A 23,835-nucleotide genomic window follows, 5' to 3' on the forward strand; every position below is an offset into this window, starting at 1 on the left:
AAGAGGATCCAGAAGGCTCCTTCATGAAACTGTAGAGGTGGAGTGAATGTTGCAGTGGGGACCCCAGAATGATGGGGATACCAAGAACATGAGGTCCCTTTCATGGAAAGCTACATGTGTGTAGTATAGACAATTCAATAAGCAGGCTGTATGCACACCCAGCACAACTAGGGCTTTTTATGACCACTGAATCCACAACAGTCCTGCATCCTGTCACTAGATGACAGATACAGAGAAGCTGTGTTAAGATTTTTACCCTTATCAGTTTAGACTTAGTTGCTTTTCACTTTCTATGTGTAGGTAAAGTTTTCCTGTCCTGTCTGCTTGGTATGAAATAAACACAAAGAGGCTTAATAATATTTATAAATGCTCAGCCAATAGCTCAGGCTTATTACTAGCTAACTCTTATATTTAAATTAACCCATATTGCTATTTATGCTTTGCCACATGGCTCATGGCCTATTACCACATTTTCTACATGTCCACCTTGCTCCATGGCTAGCTGGTGACTTCCTTGACTCCACCCTCTTTCTCCCTATCATTCTCAGTGTGTCTTTCCCGCCTAACTTTGTCCTACATAGCTATTGACCAGACAGCTTGTTTATTAAACCAATCAGAGTGACATATATTCACACAGTGTAAAGGAATATTCCACAGCATTTCATCCTTTTTGTCTTAATAAAAAGGAAGGTATTAACTTGGACATAGTAAAATTATATAAAATAAAAACAATTATCAAGTAATGATTACAGTTACAATATTCAGTCTATTTGTATTTGGCACAATTATAGAAAATATTTTATTATCTATCTTATCTTACCTAATTTTATGCAAATTTGCTTTTTTATTTGTAACTAAGGAAAACTATAATTCTAACTATCAAGTCTTCAATTTCATCAAAGACCAAAAGTAGGAAATGTCAGTTAATAACAGGGACATCTGGCTGTCTAGACAGTCACTCAAAGATTTTTTTTGTAACATTGGGGCATCCATTTTTGGCCTCTGGGCCTAGCCAATCTGACAGACTTTCCTGTAAAGCAGAAATTTTGAAGAACTGTCCTACCTTGTCTTTGCAAAGTTCAACAGTTGCCTTTCTTGAATCCTGTTGGTCCAGTTTGGACAATAACTATCAGCAATTGAGACAAGAACAGTTTCTTTGTCCAGTGCCTAACTTTTGCCACAAAGCAAGTAAACTTCTTATGGGCTTTCTTCACTGCCCATCCTCTTCTTTGAAGTAGGTCAGTGCTGCCAGGAGCACACATGTCTCAGTGTCGTGAAAAGCTTTAGGTTATTAAACACAATAAATGCCATATTCTCTAAGTCTTTCAAGTGTTTGAAGATTATCAATTTGAAATGTGTCTCTGTATGTCCTTAAAAACATATCTAATGTGGCTACAAGTTTGACTATTTTAGATGACTTTTAATCAGTATTTTTAATTACACATTATATTTTTAAATGAGCTGTATAAGCAAAATATCCAAAACAAGAGTAGAAACATACATATATCATAACAGAAATATCTTCAAATTTGTACCAATAAATCAAAATCCATACTGGTGTAAAATATGAGATTAATAGCGTTTTTTTTATTAAAGTAGATTCCATTAGTTACCCTTTTATCCTATCATTTCTATATCATATCCCCCATTTTTCTTTAGAAAGAGATCTTTGAATATAACTTTTTTGTGACCAATACAACTTGTAACAAATGCCCCATAAATGATAATAAACATCAATAACCCATTTTGGGAGAATGTGGGCATTGTTCCCTAGTCTCCTTCCTGTTGATTGGGGGTACTGGTAATCTTTGGGGGATGCTGAGAAAATTTTGGATTGTAGTCATATCCTTTCTGGGGCATTCTGTAGGGCTGGATCATGTCAGTCAGTTGCCTTGAAGCTGTTCTTGATGCAGAACTCAAAGAAAAATGCAACAGAAGCACTCTGAGATGTTGGATCATGTAATGCCCTCACATGAGAGATTCCTCAGGGGGTGTTCCTATATTAAGCTTGATTTTGCTTAACTTGGAATGACTCCACAGTCTCACATTTTCTGTGGAAACAAAAGCATAAGCTTGTGGTGATTTTTATTTCTGCTAAAATGTGGTGATATTTTTTAAGGTAAAATATTTTAATTTTTTTATTTTTAATATTATTTTTAATTTAATTTAATTTTACCATATAATTTAATTCTACATATCAGCCACAGATTCCCTTGTTCTCCACCCTCCTGCCCCCTCACCTTTCCCCCAGCCCACCCCCCATTCCCACCTCCTCCAGGGCAAAGCCTCCCCCAAGGATTGAGATCAACCTGGTAGACTCAGTCCAGGCAGGTCCATTCCCCTCCTCCCAAGCTAAGCCAAGCGTCCCTGCATAAACCCCAGGTTTCAAACAGCCAACTCTTACACTGAGCACAGGACCTGGTCCCACTGCCTGGATGCCTCCCAAACGGATCAAGCCAATCAACTGTCTCACCTATTTAGAGGGCCTGATCCAGTTGGTGGTCCCTCAGCAATTGATTCATAGTTCATGTGTTTCCATTCATTTGGCTATTTGTCCCTGTGATTTATCCAAACTTGGTCTCAACAATTCTCGTTCATACAAACCCTCCTAATTCTCACTAATTGGACTCCCGGAGCTCCACCCAGGGCCTAGCTGAGGATCTCTACATTGAGTTCCCTCAGTCATTGGATGGGATTTCTAGCACGACAATTAGGGTGTTTGGCCATCCCATCACCAGAGTAGGTCAGTTAGGGCTGTCTCTCGACCATTGCCAGCAGTCTATTGTGGGGGTATCTTTGTGGATTTCTGTGGGCCTCTCTAGCACTTTGCTTCTTCTTATTCTCATGTGGTGTTCATTTACCATAGTCCCTATTCCTTGTTCTCCCTCTCTGTTCTTGATCCAGCTGGGATCTCCCACTCCACCAAGCTCTCTTTCCCTCGACTCGTGCCCTTCATTACCCCCACTCATGTCCAGGCTGTTCATGTAGATCTCATCCATTTCTCCATCATTGGGCGATCCCCGTGTCTTTCTTGGGGTCTTGCTTTCCAGGTAACCTCCCTGGTGATGTGAGTATCAGTCCAGTCATCCTTGCTCCACATCTAGTATCCTCCTATGAGTGAGTATATACCATGTTTGTCTTCTGAGTCTGGGTTACCTCACTCAGGATGATTTTTTCTAGATCCATCCATTTGCCTGCAAACCTCATAATGTCATTCTTTTTCTCTGCTGAGTAGTATTCCATTGTGTATATGTACCACATTGTATTTATCAATTCTTCAGTTGAAGGGCATCTAGGTTGTTTCCAGGTTCTGGCTATTACAAACAATGCTGATATGAACATAGCTGAGCAAGTGCCCTAGTGGTATGATTGAGCATTCCTTGGGTATATGCCCAAGAGTGGTATAGCTGGATCTTCAGGGAGATTGATTCCCAATTTTTTTAAAAGTGCCATATTGATTTCCAAAATGGTTGTACAAGCTTGCATTCCCACCAGCAGTGGAGGAGAATTCCCTTAGTTCCACATCCTCTCCAGCATAATGTGTCTTCAGTGTTTTTGATCTTAGCCATTCTGATAGGCGTAAGGTGGTATCTCAGAGTTGTTTTGATTTGCATTTCCCTGATGATCAGGTATGTTGAGCAATTCCTGAAATGTCTTTCAGCCATTTGAGTTTCCTCTGTTGAGAATTCTCTGTTTAGTTCTATAGCCCATTTCTTAATTGGACTGTTGGGCATTTTGATGTCTAATTTCTTGAGTTCCTTATATTCTGGATATCAGTCCTCTGTCAGATGTGGGGTTGGTGAAGACCTGTTCCCATTCTATAGGCTGTCGCTTTGCCTTGTTGACCATATCCTTTGCTCTACAAAAGCTTCTCAGTTTTAAGAGGTCCCATTGATTGATTGTTTCTCTCACTGTTTGAGCTACTAGTGTTATATTTAGGAAGTGATCTCCTATGCCAAGGTGTTCAAGACTACTTCCTACTTTCTCTTCTAGCAGGTTCAGAGTAGCTGGATTTATGTTTGAGGTCTTTGATCCACTTTGAATTTTGTTTATTTGGATGCTCTCTGTCTGTCTTTTGGTTAATTTGGATAAAGGCTTGTCTATCTTGTTGATTTTCTCAAAGAACCAACTCTTTGTTTCATTAATTTTTTGTATTGTTCTCTTTGTTTCTATTTTATTGATTTCATCTCTCAATTTGATTATTTCCTGGTGTCTATTCTTCCTAGGAGACTGTGCTTTTTCTTGTTCTAGAGCTTTCAGGTGTGCTGTTAAGTCACTAGTGTGAGATTTCTCCAACTTTTAATGTGGGCATTTAGTGCTATGAATTTCCCTCTTAGCACTGCTTTCATAGTGTCCCATAAGTTTGGGAATGTGGTGTCTTCATTTTCATTGATCTCTAAGAAGTCTTTAATTTCTTTTTTATTCCTTCTTTAACCCATTGGTGATTAAGTTGAGCATTATTCAGTTTCCATGAGATTGTAGGCTTTCTGTAGTTTTTGTTGATGTTGAAATGTAACTTTAAACAATTGTGGTCTGATAGAATGCAGGAGGTTATTCCAGTTGTTTTGTATCTGTTGAGATTTGCTTTGTGGCCAAGTATGTGGTCATTTTTAGAGAAGGTTCCATGGTGTGCTAAGAAGAAGTTATATTCTTTTGTGTTAGGAAGGAATGTTCTGTAGATATCGATTAAGTCCTTTTGAGTCATGACATCAGTTAAGTCCTTTATTTCTCTGTGAAATTGTGATTTGGGAGATCTGTCCAGTGGTGAAAATGGGGTGTTGAAATCTCCCACTATTAATGTGCGGGGGTTTATATGTGTGGTTTAGCTTTAGTAATGTTTCTTTTACATATGTGGGTGCCCTTGTGTTTGGGGCATAAATATTCAAAATTGCAACTTCATCTTGGTGGGTCTTTCCTGTGATGAGTATGTAATGCCCTTCTTGATCTCTTTTGATTGATTTTAGTTTGAAGTCTATTTTGCTGGATATCAGGATGGCTACACCAGATTGTTTCTTAAGACCATTTGATTGGAAAGTCTTTTCTCAGCCTTTTATTCTTAGATAGTGTCTATCTTTGAATTTGAGGTGTGTTTTTTGTATGCATCAGAAAGATGGGTCCTGCTTTCATATCCATTATTTAAGCCTATCTCTTTTTATAGGTGAATTAAGTCCATTGATATTAATGTATATTAATGACCAGCAATTGTTCCTTCCTGTTATTTTTTGGTTGTAGTGTGTATGTACTTCTCTTCTTTAGGGTTTACTGCTGTGGCTTTTCTATTGCCTGTGTTCTTGAAGGTGTATCTGACTTCCTTAGGTTTGAATTTTCCTTCTAGTGCTTTCTGTAGGGCTGGCTTTGTGCATAAGTATTGTTTAACTCTGGCTTTTTCTTGGAATGTCTTGTTCACTCTGTCTATGATGATTGAATGTTTTGCTGGGTATATTAGTCTAGGCTGGCATCCATGGTCTCTTAGTCTCTGCATTACATCTGTCCATATCCTTCTGGTTTCAAAGTCTCCATTGAAAAATTGGCTGTTATTCTGATGTGTTTGCCTTTATAAGTCACTTGGCCTTTTTCCTTTGCTGCACTTAATCTTCTTTCTTTATTCTGTAAGTTTAGTTGTTTAATTATTATGTGGCGAGGGGGCTTTTTTGGGGGGCCTAGTCTGGAGTTCTATCTTGGACAAGAGAGCTGCCATCTAGACAAGAGAGAGAGACTTCTTGAATCTGTCAGCTCTATCTGGACCAGGAGCACTGATAAGACCAAGAATGAATTCACAAGGAGATGTGCAGACATCAAAGCAGAAGTACATGCAACAAAATGAAGAGCAATACAGCATCACCAGAACCTAGCCCTACTCCAGCATCTAGACCTGAACATCAAAAATTGGAAGAAGCAGAAGAAAACAGCCTTATGAATAACATCATGAAGAAGATAGAGGCTTATATAGAGGAAAAGTATTGGTTTGTATCTTCATAGGTATTTCTTTCTTTAAGTTGGGTAAGTTTTCTTCTATGACCTTGTTGAATATATTTTCTCTGCCTTTGAGTTGGTATTCTTCTCCTCCTTCTATCCCTATTATTCATAGGTTTGGTCTTTTCATGGTGTCCCAAATTTCTTGGACATTTTGGTTCATGACTTTGTTGGCTCTAGTGTTTTTTTTTGACTGATGAATCTATTTCTTCTTCCATATCATCAACACCAGAGATCCTCTCTTCCATCTCTTGCATTATGTTGAATATACTTGCATCTGAAGTTCCTGATTGTTTACTCAGATTTTCTATTGCCAGCATTCCCTCTGTTTGTGTCTTCTTCATTTTTTCTGTTTCCCTTTTCAGGTCTTGGACTGTTTCCTTCATTTGTTTCATTGCTTTTTCATGATTTTCTTTCAGGGCTTTATTGTTTTCTTCTACTTTATCTGTCTTTTTCTCTAGTTTTTTATAATGTTCTTTCAATTTTTTGTTTGTCTGTTCCTCTATATAAGCCTCTACCTTCTTCATGATGTTATTCATAAGGCTGTTTCCTTCTGCTTCTTCCAATTTTTGATGTTCAGGTATAGATGTTGGAGTAGGGCTAGGTTCTGGTGATGCTGTATTGCTCTTCATTTTGTTGTATGTACTTCTGCCTTGACGTCTGCACATCTCCTTGTGAATTCATTCTTGGTCTTATCAGCACTCCTGGTCCAGACAGAGCTGACAGATTCAAGAAGTCTCTCTCTCTTGTCTAGATGGGAGCTCTCTTGTCCAGATGGGAAGTCCAGGGCAGGATGGAAACTCTTGTCCAAATGGGAAGTCTGGGGCAGGATGGGAGCTCTTATCCAGATGGGAAGTCCTGTGCAGTATGGGTGCTTGGGCCTGGTCCATAAATCTCTGGAAGTGGCTGGCGTCTCAGGTGGATGAGTGTGGGGGCAAGGCTTGGAGATTGCAGGGTCTGCCAGGGGTCTTAGAGAAGGAGAGCCTTCCCAGTAGGGGTGGGATAGAAGGGAACCTGCCAGATGGCCAGAACCTGAGGACAAGTTGCGCAGGTTTCCCTGGAGTGGCTGGTGCCCAGGGATGGGATCTAGGCTGAGCCCAGGCACATACCTCTTGTCCAGACGGGAAATCTGGGGCAGGATGGAAGCTAGGGGCTGGTCTCTCAGTCTCAGGTAGTGGCTGGGGTCTTGGACAGTTGGGCATGGGGGCAGGGCGTGGAGATTGCATGGTCTGCTGGGCGTCTTGGAGAAGGGGACCCTTCCCGGTTGGGCTAGAAGGGGACCTGTCCGGTGGCCAGAACCTGGGGCCAAGTTGAGCAGGTCTTCCCCAGAGTGGCTGGTGCCCAGGGATGGTGTCTAGGCTGAGCCCAGGCACTCACCTCTTGTCCAGAATGGAAGTCCAGGTGTGGTATTTTATTTGTATGTTAATAAATAAAGCTTGCCTGGAGATCAGAGGACATAGAGAGCCAGCCATAAACAAAAGTCATGTGGTGGTAGCACATGCCCTTAATCCAATCACGTGGCAGGCAGAGTCTCCTGTACATTTAAGTACACAGCCAAGCATGGTGACTCATGACTTTCATCCCAGTATCAACCATAGAGAACTGGAGGTCTGTACAGACAGGCAGTGATGAGGAAGTGATGTGGCTGGCCTTAGAGCCAATAAGAGGGCAGAACAGCAAGGGAATAAAGGTGCAGCTTAGACAGGAAAAAGCCTGTTCTCTTGGGACGCTATAGAGGCATGGTGAGCTAAGGTTAGCGGTGGCTTTTGCTCTGCTCTCTATGGTTTGCACCCCTGTATTTGGTTCTGTGTTTTTTATTGAATAAGGCTGTTTAAAAATTCTTCTATATGATCTCTTTTCCAAACTAATACATCCTTTACTTCATATTTTAAAGTATAGACATTTTAAAAATATGTAGGTTTGTTTAATCTATCAGTTTTCACAACCCAGTGTTTTTCAGCAGTTATTATTTGTTCATGAACAGTTAAAAACCCTAAAGAAAACACAACAAATAGGATCCAGACTCTGTGTATTTCTCATCTTTATGTGGCTTTATATATATAGTTTATTATTCTTTTTCTTTTTAAGGATTTTATTACTTTAAAACTTGATTTTTTTTAAATCTAAGACTGTATGTATCCTTTGTCTTTTGTCTCCCAAGCATATGTAATTTTTAAAAACACACTGTAACCTGTTAAAAGGTTTTAAATCTGAAAATGTCTTTGTTGTGTATCTGTATTTTTTTGAACTTATGAGACTTTAACCTGCTATGTGATGTGGCTAGGACCAAAGCGGCACTTTTGGCATTTGGTACCACCCTGCTCAGGTTCCTGAGAGCCTACCTTCATGGCAGAGGTACCAGAGAGGAAGTCATACTTATCACTCAAATTCTGGGAAGCTATTGGGTCCACACTGCCACCAAGTAGTGTATAGCCCACAGCACACAAACACCATTCAAATGCTCAGTAGGAGGCCCTCTCAAAAGAGCTGTCATGCTGCCAGCATGAATCAGGATGCCATGTCTTAAAGTAGCAGTGCCTCTGTTCACCATCAACCAACAGAGCCTATTGAAGAAAATATGGTTAACAAGAAGCTGTGCTTTACTCCATTTTTGCATGTTTAGAATCTTTTTTTTTAAGTTTTCAGGTGTTATATGGAAATTCCTGCCCCACATTGGTGTGCCATGTCTAGGCATTTTCCTGTTCTGCAGCTGCTCTCAAATAAACATGCAGAGGCTTAATACTGTTTATAAAAGCGTGGCCAAAGTCATATGCTCACCCCTTACCAATTGGGAACAGTCAAGTCCCCTATCTTTGGACTGCTCAGCCCAGTTCTGAAGTCCCTAGGACTTTAAGGCACATTCTGTGCCCATCTCCCCAGCCATTGGTGCCCCAAATACTGGGCGGCAGATTCCTCCCCCAGCCCCTTACAAGCTAACCAGTCCCAGTGGCACCAGTGACAACCACAGCTATATGCCCAACCTGCTCCAATTGGGAACAGGTAAGGCTTCAATCTCCAGACTAGTCAGCCTAATTCTCTAGCCACTAGGCACTGTGGGCACATTCTGTGCCTCTCTTACAGCCCCAGAGACTGTGAAGTAGCCTCCTCCAACCCACCACCCTCACACCAACCATCCCCTATGGCACCAGTGACCATTAGAGTAATATGCCCCTTCATGCACCAATTGGGAAGAAGAGCAACCACAGGAGCTAGAAGGTCCTGCCTACACTAATTGGAAGCAGAGCAACCTGGAGCTCCACCTATTTGGATTAAAGGAAGAAATGTGTATATGGCACTGTAAGAGCACATTAAACAACATAAAGAGCAATATGGCACACCAGAAGTTAGTGATTCTACAACAGCAAGAACTGTACATCCCAAATCAGGTGACCCAGAAGAAAAAGACCTTAAAATAACTTTATGAAGATGATAGAGGCCCTAAAAGAGGAAATGAAAAATTCCTGTAAAGAAATGGAGGAAAAGACAAACAAAAAATGGAGGAAATCCAGAAATCTCTTAAAGTAAAGAAACCCAAGAAAAAACAAATAGGTGAAAGTAACAGTTCAAGACTTGAAATTTGAACTAGAGGCAACAAAGAAAACACAAACAGGAAATTCAGGAAAAAGAAAATCGGAGTAAAAAAAACAGAAACTACAGAGACAAGCATAACCAACAGAATACAAAAAATGGAAGCAAGAATGTCAAGTGTTGAGGATAAGATAGAGGAAATAGATTCCTCGGTCAAAGAAAATGTTAAATCCAGCAAATTTTTAACACAAAACATCCAGGAAATCTGGAAAACTATGCAAAGACCAAACCTAAGAATAATAGGGATGGATGAAGGAGAAGAATTCCATCTCAAAGTCACATAAAGTATGTTCCACAAAATTATATAAGAAAACTTTCCCAACCTAAAGAAAGACATACATAAAAATGTACAAGAAACAGACAGAACACCAAATATACTGAACCACAAAAAAGTCCCTTTGCCACAAAGTAGTCAAACTACTAAACATACAGAATGAAAAAAGAATATTAAGAGCAGCAAAGGAAAAAGTTCAAGTAATATATAAGCAATATATAAAGGCATACCTATCAGAATTACACCAAACTCCACAGTGGAAACTCTGAAAGCCAAAAGGTCCTGGGCAGACGTGCTGAAGATACAAAGAGACCACGGATGCCAGCCCAAACTACTATACCCAACAAAGTTTTCAATCACATATCCACAAATCCAGCCCTATAGAAAGTACTAGAAAGAAAACTCCAACCCAAGGAAGTTAGCTGCAACCACCAAAAGACAGGCACTAGATAACCTTACACCAACAAATTCCAAAGAAGAGAAATACACACACACACACACACACACACACACACACACACACACACTGCCACCAAAAAATGACAGGAATTAAGAATCACTGGTCAGTAATATCCCTTAATATCAGGGGGCTCGATTCACCCATAAACAGACACACTCACAGAATGGATATGAATACAGGATCCATCTTTCTGCTTCATACAAGAAGCACTTCAACCTCAATGACAGACATTACTTCAGATTAACGGGTTGGAAAAAAAACCTTTCCAATCAAGTGGACCTAAGAAACAAGCTGATGTACCTATCATAATATCTAACAAAATAGACTTCAAGCAAAGAATCAATCATAAGAGATGAGGAAGGGCATTTCATATTCATCACAGGAAAAATCTATCAAAATGAAGTCTCAATTCTGAACACTTATGCCCCAAATACAAGGGCATCTACATTTGAAAAAAAAATTACTAATGCTCAAATCACATATCAAACCCCACACACTAATAGTGGGAGACTTCAACACCCCTCTTTCACTACTGGACAGGTCTGCCAGAGAGAAACTTTACAGAGAAATAAGGGAATTAACTAGTGTTATGAGTCAAATGGACCTAACAGTCTTCTATAGAACATTTAACCCAAACACAAAAGGATAAACATTCTTTTCAGTACCACATGGAATCTTCTCCAAAACTGACCTAATACTCAGTAAAAGAACAAATCTCAAAAGATACAAAAATATTAGAATAACCCCCTGTATCTTATCAGGTCATCATGATTTATAGTTAGAATTCAACAATACAAAATGCAGTCTACAAACTCATGGAAGCTGAACAGTGCTCAACTGAATCACCCATGTGTTAAAGAAGAAATAAGAAAGAAATTAAAGACTTCCTAGAATTCATTGAAAATGAATGCACAATGTACCCAAACTTATGGGACATTATGAAAGTAGTGCTAAGAGGAAAGTTCATAGCACAATGTGCCTACATAAAGAAGTTGGAAAAATCTCACACAAACAACTTAACAGCACAGGTAAAGGCTCTAGAACAAAAAGAAGCAAACTCACCCAGGAGGAGTAGATCACAGGAAATAATCAAAGTGAGGGTTGAAATCAATAAAGTAGAGACAAATAGAACAATACAAAAAATCAATGAAACAAAATGTTTGTCCTTTGAGAAAATCAACAAGATAGACAAACCCTAATCCAAACTAACCAAAAAGCAGAGAGAATATCCAAATAAAAAAATCAGACATGTAAACGGGGATATAATAACACAGAGAAAATTCAGAGAATTATTAGATCATACTTTGAAAAGCTGCACTCCACAAAATTGGAAAATGTAAAAGAAATATACAGTTTTTGGCTAACTACCACATACCTAAATTAAATCAAGACCAGATAAACAATTTATCAGACCTATAACCCCTAAGGAAATAGAAGCAGTCATCGAAAGTCTCTCAACCAAAAAAAAAAACCCACAGGGCCAGATGGATTCAGTGCAGAATTCTAGAATTCTACCAGAATTTCAAAGAAGAGCTAATACCAATATTCTGCAAATGTTTCCATACAACAGAAAGAGAAGGAAAATTGCCAAACTCTTTTTATGAGGCTACAGTTACCCCCATACTCAAGCCACATAAAGACACAACTAGGAAAGAGAGTTACAGACCAATCTTGCTCATGAACACTGATGCAAAAATTCTCAATAAATTAGTAGCAAACTGTAACAAAAAATCATCCACCGAGATCAAGTAGGCTTCATCCCAGAGATGCAGGGATGGTTCAACAAATGAAAATCTGTCAGTGTAATACACCATATAAACAAACCGAAAGAAAAAAAAAAACACATGATCATCTTATCAGATACTGAAAAAGCCTTTGACAAAATTCAACACCCCTTCATAATAAAGGTCTTGGAGAGATCAGGGATACAAGGAACATATCTAAACATAATGAAGGCAGTATACAGCAAGCCAACAGCCAACAGCCAACTAAACAGAGAGAAACTCAAAGCGATTCCACTAAAATCAAGAACAAGACAAGGCTATCCACTCCCTCCATACATTCACTATTTGCTGATGATGTCATAGTATACATAAGTGACCACAAAAATTCTACCAGGGGATTCATACAGCTGAAAAACACCTTCAGTAATGTGGAAAGATACAAGATTAACTAAAACAATCATTAGGCTTCTATAGACAATTGAAAAATGGGCTGAGAAAGAAATTAGAGAAACATCACCCTTTACAATAGCCACAAATAACAAAATATCTTGGGATATCTTTAACCTAAAAAGTGAAAGGCCTGTATGATGAGATATTTAAGTCTTTGAAGAAAGAAATTGAAGAAGATATCAGAAAATGGAAAGATTTCCCATGCTCTTGGATAGATAGGATCAACACTGTAAAAATGGCAACCCTACAAAAAGCAATCTACAGATTCAATGCAATTCCCATCAAAATTCCAAGGCAATTCTTCACTGACTTTTACAGAACAATACTCAACTTCATGTGGAAAAACAAACAAACAAACAAAAAACAGCATAGCCAAAACAATCCTACACAATAAAAGAACTTCGGAAAGCATCACCATCCTTGACTTGAAGCTCTACTATAGACCTATAATATTAAAAACAGCTTGGAATTGGCATAAAAACAGACATGTTGATCAGTGGAATAAAAGCAAAGACCTGAAATTAATCCACACACCTCTGAACAATTGATTTTTGACAAAGAGGCCAAGATTATAAAATGGGGAAAAAAGAAAGCATCTTCCACAAATAGTACTGGCATAAGTGGAAATCTACATGTAGAACAATGCAAATAGATCCATATCTATGGGCATGTATAAAACTCAAGTTCAAGTGGATCACAGACCTCAACATAATTCCAGTTACACTGAATCTCATAGAAGAGAAAGTTGGAAGTAACGCTGAATGCATTGGCACAGGAGACTTCCTAAATATAACATCAGTATCACAGACACTGAGAGCAACAATTAATAAATGGGACCTCTCTAAACAGAATATTCTGTAAGGCAAAGTACACTGTCAATAACACAAAAAGGCAACCTACAGAATGGGAAAAGCTTTACCAACCCCATATTTGATAGAGGGCTGATCTCCAATATATATAACAAACTCAAGAAACTAGACAGCAAAATATCAAATAATCCAATTTAAAAAATGGGCTAGAAACAGAGAGTTCTCCACAGAAGAATATCAAATGGCAGAAAGAAATTTAAGAAAATGTTCAACATCCTTAGTCATCAGGTAAATGCAAATTAAACAACTCTGAGATACCACCTTAAGCCTGTCAGAATGAATAAGATAAAAATCACAGATGACAGCTTATGTTGGAGAAGATGTGAAGAAAGGGTACCATTACTCCACTGCTGGTGGGAATGGGGAATGCAATCTTGTTCATTATTTGTAATATCCAGAACGTGGAAACAACCTAGATGCCTTTCAACTGAAGAATGTATAAAGAAAATATGGTACATTTACACAATGGTGTATCACACATTGGTAAAAAAAAATGCCATCATGAAATTTGTAGGCAAATGGATGGAACTAGAAAATATCATCCTGAAGTAGGTAACCCAGACCCAGAAAGACAAACATGAAATGTACTCACTCATAACTGAATATTAGATGCAAAGCAAAGGATAACCAGGCTATAATCAACAACCCTAGAGAAGCCAGGTTAAGAGGAGGACACTAAGAGGGACACACATGGACCACCCCAGGAAGGTGAAAAGGTTAAGATCTCCTGGGTAAACTGGGAGGAGGGAGTAGAGGGGAGGGGGTGGAAGTTTGGAACATCAGTGCTCAAGATGGCTGAGTTGGGAGATAGTTGTGGAGGGAGAGCAATGAAAGAGATACCTTGGTAGAGATTACCATTAAGGAGATGGGGAGAAATCTGCAGACAGGGATAACCCCAGGAACTCACAAGATTGTCCCCAGCTAAGACTAATAGCAATAATGGAGAAGATGCTTGAACTAGGCTTCCCCTGCACTCAGATTGGTGTCTTCTCTAATTGTCATCATAAAACACAGATATAGCTGAGCAATGCTAGTCGGAGCTCATGGACCATGGACTGACAGCTATGGAGCCTGCATGGGATGGAATTAGGCCCCCTGAATGTGAGTGAAAGTTGTATGGCTTGATGTTTTTGTGGGTCCTCTGGAAATGAGACCAGGACTTATTTCAGGTAAATTAACTGGATTTTAGGAACCCATTCCCTATGACACAATTCCTTATTCAGCCTTGATGTAAGGAGGAGGGGTTAGGTCCGGCTCCAACTTGGTATGCCAGCCTATGTTGACTACCCAAGGGAGGCCTTACCCTCTATGAGGAGGGGATAAGGATGGGATGGGGTGGCTGGGGGTGGGAGAAGGGAAGGGAGGCAGAATAGGGGTTGGTATGTGAAATGAAAGAAAAAAAGTAAATGAAAAAATGCTTGACCAATAGCTCAGGCTAATTACTAGCTAAGTCTTACACTTAAATTAACCTACATTTCTATATATGTTTTACCATGTGGCTTATGGTTTGTTACCTCATTTTCTACACATCCTGCTTGCTCTGAAGCTAGCGGATGTCTCCCTTGACTGCATCTTTCTTCTCCCTATCATTCTCAATTTGGCTTTCCAGCCTAACTTTATCCTATTCAGCTATTGGCCTGTCGGCTTATTTATTTAATGGCAACACAGTGTAAAGGAATATTCCACAGCAGCTATGTCTCCTTCCTCACTTTTATAATAGTAATTTATCTATATTATTTTATTTTAGAAATAACGGAGTCAATTTCTGATTGTCTAAGTTCTCATGGTTGAAAAACTGCCCTGAGTCCCAAAAGAGACTTTCAACTACTAAAAAGTTCAGGCTAATAAATACTATGGGAAATTTTATAGATGCCATGAGTTTCTTTTTCTCTATGAAATGGCTTTCATTCTATGGGCACAAAGTATGGAGTGTGCTTATGTGAAATGGGGTGTAATGGGTAAATATTTTTGCATCAAACTTATTGTGTGTTTGAACCCAGTGACTTGATAAAACAAGGAAAGCAACTTGGACAACCTGTCCTCCAGTCTCCATACCACTTGTTCCATCAGAGCACACTGGAAATGCCTGGCCATTTGTGATATTTACAAACAGAAAGACAGGAGATGCCCACTGCCCAGTGTACAGCATGACCTCCCCACTCTATGAAAAGGGCAGACACTGTCAGCAGAGCCAACAATAAAGAAGTCCAGCTCTGCCCTCATTAGACCCGAGTACCTAATGGACTCTACACAGGAGTGTGGTTACTTTCTTTTGTTCAGTGGCAGTTTCCTCACAAACCTTCTTTCATTGGTATTTGTTGTATTCATTTTGCACATTGCATTTCACTAGTACTTTTGTTTACTGTATCTTATTGGCCAAATATGAACACATGATCATAACCTTCAGAGTTTAGGATGTGAAAACAGTTAACAGAAGGATCATTCTAGACAGATAGAGGAGAAAGTAATATTAGACACACCCAGAGAACCATGTTGATGCGTTATTTAGAACAAATTGAGGAGTACTTGAGTTTTGTGTGTGAATACGAAATTTCTTCAAGGAGCTTTCTGACAGATGTTGCAAATGCAGGAGTCCTTACTTCAGGCCTCTTGAGTGGTCACTATGGAAGCACGCTGGGCCTTCTTCCAACTCTGTAGTTGCAAAACGCTTATCTCAGAAAGAAAGATAACTGCACTGAAAAGTGAGATGGCAGCTGTCAGAACCCCTAATGGCAGCACAGTAGTGCAGTATTTGGTTATCAATGCTTCTTCATTAACAGGAAAGTATGGTGGAAAGTCAAGAGTGGTTTGGCCATAATGATCTACAAAGTGGTTCCAGCTGACAGAAACCAATGTGAACAGGCTGCTAACACACAAAACTGAGGCAGAAACATTGTAGCAGTATGTTGCCATCTCCACAAATGGATCTTTCATGCAGCTGATCTTAATAGCAGCTACACCAAAAATCAAAACCACAGGCTTCATCAAAATGGCCCACACTATCAGGGTCTGTGCAATCTGAAACTCAGGTGAAGTGGTCCTGGTAGAATCAGTAGTGGTGTGCACCAGCATCTTGGTTACAGTCCCTGATTCATTAAGCTCTTGAGGGGAATAAGCCTCCCAGAGTCCAAAGGACACAAATTGCAAAATGTTGTTGTCAAATCTCCATGGGCGCCAGCATTGGCTGCTTGCAATGATTATTGCAAACACCAAAGCTAATAGGCTGCTAAGAAGGGCACTCAGCTTGAAGATGCACCCTTTTCCACTGAAAAATCTGAAGATGAGATTGAATAAGGATAAAATCAAGCCGGGAACACAAGGAAAGTTGGGAAAACAAAATGAGTCATACTTTATGGACAGGTAAACTCTCATACCTTGTCTATGCTGTCTCATAGTTGTATTTAAGTAGTCTATATGTATTAGGGATGATCACACTACAGGTAAGAGTGTAAGATGCCCTAAATTCCACAAATATAGCAGAAGCTCCCTCTGTAAGAAGTTTTGCTTGGCAATTTCACTGTATCTGTCAAATGCTGAAATGTGTATATTTGTTAACTAAGAACTTTAATGCTTGAAGTTAAGTCAAAATGAGTTTGCAATATTATATGTAAGGTGATGCTTATTTCCACTATGTTTGCAATACATAAAAATGATAAATAACTTAAATGGTATCAATAAGCAGAGGTATTGTTTAGAATAATTTCACTTCTAAAATATGATTGTGGAATATTACAAACATTGAAATTACTTATACTGTCTGCTGGAAGAACAAAGGAAAATTACAAATGTTTAACATGGTATATGCATGTATATCAAAATTTCACACTTGAATTATGTATATGTCACTGTATGTGTACGTGTGTGTTAGTATATGTGTGACTGCAGAACATGTGGGGAGTCAGGTGGCAGTGGTACATACCTTTAATCCCAGCACTCAGGAGGCAGAGGCAGGAAGATCACTGTGAGTAAGTTCGATGCAAGCCTGGTCTACAGAGTGAGTGCCAGGACAGCCAGGACTGTCTCACAGAGAAAACCTGTCTCAAAAAAAAATAAACAAAAAAAAGAAAAAGAAAGACAGAAAAAGAAAAAGATCATGTGGGAAAACTTGAATTCTTTCTTTTTTCCCAGAAAACTAAAATCTATTTGTAAAACATGAGGACTCATAGATGTTTCAAGCATTTCCCAAACTTACCCAAAGGTCCTTTTCAGAAAATTTTCTACATTTAATTAAAATGCATAAAGCATCTTGTCTATATTGTGTTTACACCTATCTTCTTCAGCATGAATTGAGACTCCACATTTACTGTACACCAACTTATTTAGATCACTCCTTTGAAGGTAGTATTAATGCTTATGAAAAACTATGGCTCAAGGTTTGTCACCATGTCTTTGAATAGAAAGTCAGCTAAGGCCTCTAGATAATGACATTGCCATTTCCAATGCACAATGTTTGGGGGACCTACAAACTGGATCTCCTTACCAGGAAATCTGTTCCAGCTACCCTGTGCTCCACAGACTGTGGAATGTGCTTCCTAATTGGAAGGAGGCAGTTACTGTACTACTTGGGAAGTTACATCAGCAAGATGGTATTTCAGTTGACAGTGGCTTGTGTAATACCACACTCTTATTCCTTGCCAAGGCAGATCTGAAGCTGTTGAGAGCAGGAGCAGTGAATTTTGAAGCACAAATGGAAACAGACTAGAGAATGTTGTTGTGCAAGGCAAATGAGCTAGCCTGGTTGGATACAGTTCTGCCCATGTCTGAATCCCATGGAGTAGAAACTCATGCATGGGTTTCAGAAAGATCCTACTTGAAAATCTCAATGGCTTATTTTAAGTTTTTACCTTTGCATATCAAGGGTGAGAAGAACCATTTGGCATATGTGAAGATCATATGTCTTCCAAACAACAGGAAATGACGACCGGACAAGGAGTCACACAAGAGGCGAATCACCTTCAGTAAAAGAAATTCTGTTAGACAGATATTTCAGCTCACAGCAGTGTTCCACCAACCAAATCCTGGTTCACCCAAACCTTTCCATTCCTCTCCTTTGTTTTGCTTAGTTGGAGCCTCATTTATATACTTCTGGGGTATTAGCATATTCTACATTATCGTCCCTCCAATGAGATCCACACAATCATTATTCCCATTTTGTAGATAGAAGAACAACATAGAGAGGCTTATTCATATACTGATCTTCAGGAAACTACACAGGTATAATGATCAGTGCTTGCTCGAGAGCCTTCATAGACATGCAAGTATTCCTAGCACTTATTAAATGAAGCAGGATTAACTCACATGGAAATGGTGTTGACAAATATCTGAAACATATGTCACTGACCTCTTTATCATTCTATGTCATGAAATTGAAACTTATTAATAGAAACTATATAAAAAATATAAAATACTTACCTATTTTCCTCTCTTATGAAGCACAAATGTTAGTGACTGCTCAGGGTCAGAGAGTGACTTGAAAAATTCTTATGTTTCCATAGCTACCAGAAATGTCACATTATGAGCACGAGTAAAGACATATATTCTTAAAGGACCAGAATAGTTAATACCCATCTCATATCTGAGAAAATTTAAAAGTATAATTAGTCAATTTCATTTATTAATTTAAAAACTTTTCTCATACAATATAATTTGATCATTATTTCCCATTTTAACACCTTTTTCAATCCCCTCTGCTCCCCACATCTCTATCCACCCAACTTGATGTACCCTTGCATCCTTTCTGTCTCTCCCTTCTTCCCTCCATCTGTTTCTCTCTTTGTCTCTCACTTTCTCTGTCTCTTTCTCACAACAGACAACAAAATAATCAAAATACTAGATAGACAGAAAAAAAACCAATATCAATGCAGAGCATCAGTTTTGCTTTGGTCTACTATTTCCTTTCATGAGGCCCACCATAAAATGTGGTGAGCATGCCCAGTTATATGCTATTGTACAAAACTGATTTTCTTTTTCCCAGCAGGTATCAATAGCAAATATTTTTGGTTAGTGATGATTATTTGTGTCCACTACATTGTTATAGTACTGGCATATAGTCTGGTTTGAACCAGTCTAAGACTTATGTGTGCTTTCATAGTCTCTCTGAGTTCTTATGTGGTATCAGTCTTGTTTTGTTTATAGGACACTGTATACTAAGAGTCATCCACCACCTCTGACTCCTACAATCTTTTCCCCCCCTCTACTATATAGATCCCTAAGCCTTGAGGGGAAGAATTTGATGAAGACATCCCATTGAGGACTGAGTGCTTCAATGTCTCTCACATTCTGCAAATGGTCCAGTTGTGGGTCTCTGTGTAAATTACCATCTACTACAGGAAGAAGCTTCTATGCTATGGATGATGTAGAGTGAGGCACTAATCTATGGGTTTAGCAGTATTCCTTTAGGAGTCATTTTATTTCATTGTTCCTTTAGCAGAATAATAACAGGAGGTTTTCCATGACCTATCTAATCCCAGGTTCCTTTCTACTTCAGCTGTGTCTTCTGTTGGTTCCATCTCATGGAGTGGGCCCTAAATCCAATCAAAATCATAGCCTTTGTTCCAATATTTTATGTATATATCTTCTGGGAAGGTCACTATGGCAGTTCTCAAGATTTTCAGCTGTTTAATATTGACAGTTAAACCCCTCCTCTGGTAGCATGTAGTGTAACTTCAAGTACAATGAATACTACTCAGGAGGAGTGAAGCTTATATTTGGGCACCAGCTCAATTTCTCCATGTTCAATTATGTAAGTAATTACTGTCTTTGTCAATAGGGTCATAGCTTCATGTTGTGGAGAGTCACCAATAGCATTGAATTAGCCTAGGATGTTTTTGGTGGGGGGAGTTTATGGAAATCTTTTGGACAATGACCCAAATAATGCAACCCATTCCTGTCAGTAGAGGTTTTATTGGTGGCATAAGATGTCCAGTTGGGGAATTATCTTCCTCATTACATTGTGACTCCATTTGAATTCCTTTCATATATGTTCATAGTTTCAGAAGTTTTTATATTAGTTTTTTTCCATAAGGTCTTACAAAGGGCCTTTAGTGTTGTTTGTACCTTACTATATTTCTGCCATTACCCTCTTCTCCCATTCCCTTACCATTGAAGTTTCCACGTTATAACAATATACACTATTTCCTCACCTTGGATGATCTCCTCTTTCCCCGTTTCCTTGCTATCTATGTCACCTCTTTGGTTATTTGATTGAAATATACATAAGCTTAAAATCTATCATCTACATGCAAGAGAAACCTTGGAGTATAACATGGAATATTTGTTTTGGGATACCAAGCTTACATCACTCAGGATGATTGTCATGCGTCAAAAAGCCTTTATAAACCATGAGAACCATAAGAAAGAAGATTTTCTTTTAAAAATGAAATACCACAGTAGAAGAGAGAAAAACATTTCACTCTAAAGTACAGCACCTTCCTTTTCTTGCAGTGTTTTTGCCCATGTGGATTTCCACTAGACAGATCCCATATTGAAAGTCTGTAATTGTAGAGCCTCTGGGATATGTCTTTTTGGTGATAAACAAATATAGCTTTCCTCTTTCTGTATCATATTTTAATCATGACAGTCACACATGGTAACACAAAAAATTGTAAAGGTATTTTATTTTAATCATTAACTATGCCTAAAATTTGAGACACTCTCATACTTAAGTCCATGGCTGAAATAAATCAAAGACAAAACAGGACTTGAGAAAATAAGAAAAAGTCACATATTTTTCTTTTATAAATTATCTCTTTGTAGTATATTGTTATTTGGGGTGTATTAACAAAGGAGAAAATTCACAAACAATTTTTACATGAAGTTAATTAGTTCAAGCTGCTTAATTTGAACCATCTTTTCCAGTAGAAATTGCCTTGATTTGGAGGACTAGAGTAGTGGAGGACTAAGGAGTGAAGAAACTGGATTGTCTGCAAATCTGTAGACTTAACAGAAGGATGCATACATACTCTACCTGAAGCCATCCAAAGCACACAATACTAACAACTTCCCAAAGGCTACTGATGATGATCTGTTTAAAATATGTTTCTTCTGTATGTAGGGCCAGCAAGCATGGCAAGAGTGGGATGGAGCTCAGGAAGACGATTTTCATAGTGTCCTGGCCCAAGGTTAGGAGCTCATATGATGGCTTCCACAGCTCAGCCTTATACAACATGGATAACAATTTTCTGTTTCTAGAAACTTTGATTCAATGGGACAAATTTATATCTATGCCTGTTGGTGTCCTGTTTTGCATGCATTTGTAGATAAATTAGGGTCTCTCCAGGATTAATTTTGGCTTAGAAAAGCAGCAGGGTGAATCAGCTTCTGGTGACTAGACTACTAGTACTTCTCAAATGGCCTTTTTATTTGTTGTAAAATTTAAACCTTAGCAAGTCAATTTATGCATATCAAAACCTCTTGTCTGGAATTCTTTGAAGGAAGCAAATGCTAAAAGTTACTTTCAGTCACAAGACCTAGTACTCTCATAACTGAGTTTCGCAAAAGCTTTGAACCCTTCAGGAAGAACTCAGATAAGCATTAAACATCACACAAAAGATATTAGTAACAAAATGTATCATCACAAAAGGCAGTTCAATGCCAAGGTGCTAATACTGTACAATTCAAGGCATATGTATTGCTGTGCAGAATCTCCCATTACATATAAGCTTGTCATTGACAGAAAATATGTAGAATATTATAGACACAGATTCCACATATCACTTTCTACTATTACATGTCATTGTATATGGAAACAATAAAAATTCCTAAACTTAGAAAGTGTCCTTAGCAAATGATTGCCCCAGTGCATTTTCTGGAATACAGGCTGAGTGGAGCCTAACATTGCGCTGTATAGCTTATGGTATCTTGGGGAATGCCTTCAAAGTTAGATTCATTGCTTGAGGTCGTCCTCTGGTCCAGATGGGTGGTGTCAGGGGTCTTTGGTCTTCTGACTTCAGTTCATTCTTGGATCTGTAAGATCATCATGATCTCCAAGTCAAACCTAGGCAAGACTGTCCTGTCTGCTATTTGCATGTCTTCCAGATCCCACTGAGGACATGATAAGGGTTGATTACTGAGACCAATGGTGAGTGTAGATATTGCAGCTCTGAGGGGAAAGGCTTCCTCAATGTAAGTGTTATAGCTCTGAGGAGAAAATTTTCCCCACTGCATGTATTACAGTTCTGAAGGGAAAGATATCCTGACAGTTGTGAGCCAAGGAACACTACAAAGTTACATAGTAAAGGAAACCTCACACAAGAGATTTATTTGGAGAGAAAAACCCAGGAGGGTGGCTAGGTGAGAAGTAGCAGAAAACTGAGCAGACGGTGGGGCTTATATAGTGTTTCTTGGGGGCAGAGCTTTCAATGGTGAGTATTGGTGGGTTTTCCAGTTCAGAGCTTGGGCTTTTTACTCTGGAGGGGCTGGAGCAAGCAGTCAGGGCAGTTAGAGTGTTTCTTTAAACCTGACAGTTGGAAGTCCTCATGGGTGGGATATGGCCACTCATCTGTTACCGTCCTAGAGAATGTAGTACTAGAGGAAACAAACCTTAAATGTAAAAAAGGTTATAAGAGAAACCCACAGGCAACATCATTCTAAACAGAGAAAGCTTGAAGCAGTTTTACTTTAGTCAGGAAAAAGTCAGGGGTGTCCACTATCCACACTCCTTTTCAGTGTTGTGCTCAAAGTACTAGCTGAAGTAATAAGGCAAGAGAAAGATATCAAATGGATACAGATGGGAAAACTAGCTGTCAAACCTTGTCTGTTCACAGATGAAATGATATAATACATTAGATATCCCCAAAACTGTAACAGAAAACTTCTGAAATCCATAAAAAAATTCAGACATGAGAGGATATATAATCAGCTTGTGGGCATTAACAGCATTTATTTACAAGAAGAATGCATTAAAAAAGAGATAATGGACACAATACCATTCACAATAGCCTCAAAGAAAATAAAGCATCTAGGAATAAACACAACCAAGATACTAGAAAAATGAAAGGCATCACATGACCATGGAGTGGTATAATTAACAATGTGAAAATGATCATTTTAGTAGCAGCTATTTACAGTCAGAATGTAATCCCAATCAAAATCCCCATCTTATTTGGGATTTCATTGAAATAGAAAACAAAACAAAACCAACAAACAAAAAACTATCCTGAATATTATATGGAACAACAAAAGATCATGCATTGCCGAAACAATCCTGAACAACAAAAAGGTACTGGAAGTACAATTGTTCTAGGTCTTAAAATATATTACAGAACCATAGTAATACAAACAATATTTTAATTGCATCAAACCAGACATGTAGACCAATGGAACAAAATCAACAACCTAAGTGTGAACACATCTACCTTCAGCCACTTAATTGGTCACAAAGATGCCAAAAACATTAGCTGGAGAAAAGAAAGCATCTTCAAAAAATGGTGCTGGAAAAACTGGATGGTCCATATGCAGAAGAATAAAATTAGACCCTTTCTTATTCATGTTACTATG

The 23,835-nt window shown here is 38.7% G+C and overlaps 1 protein-coding gene across 1 annotated transcript; it reads right to left on the reverse strand.

Annotated features, from left to right (window-relative positions):
* Positions 1 to 15,939: 15,939 nt before the first annotated feature.
* LOC114687494 lies at positions 15,940 to 16,710 on the reverse strand. Its single transcript, XM_028862116.1, has one exon. The coding sequence runs from the start codon at positions 16,708 to 16,710 to the stop codon at positions 15,940 to 15,942; it is 771 nt and encodes a 256-aa protein (XP_028717949.1).
* Between the last annotated feature and the right edge of the window lie 7,125 nt (positions 16,711 to 23,835).

The sequence above is a fragment of the Peromyscus leucopus genome, chromosome X (assembly GCF_004664715.2).
Source record: "Peromyscus leucopus breed LL Stock chromosome X, UCI_PerLeu_2.1, whole genome shotgun sequence".
NCBI classification, from domain to species: domain Eukaryota; kingdom Metazoa; phylum Chordata; class Mammalia; order Rodentia; family Cricetidae; genus Peromyscus; species Peromyscus leucopus.

Excerpts from the sequence above, each read along its gene's own strand:
- LOC114687494 (XM_028862116.1), bottom strand. The coding sequence starts at position 16,710 with ATGAGAGTTTACCTGTCCATAAAGTATGACTCATTTTGTTTTCCCAAC.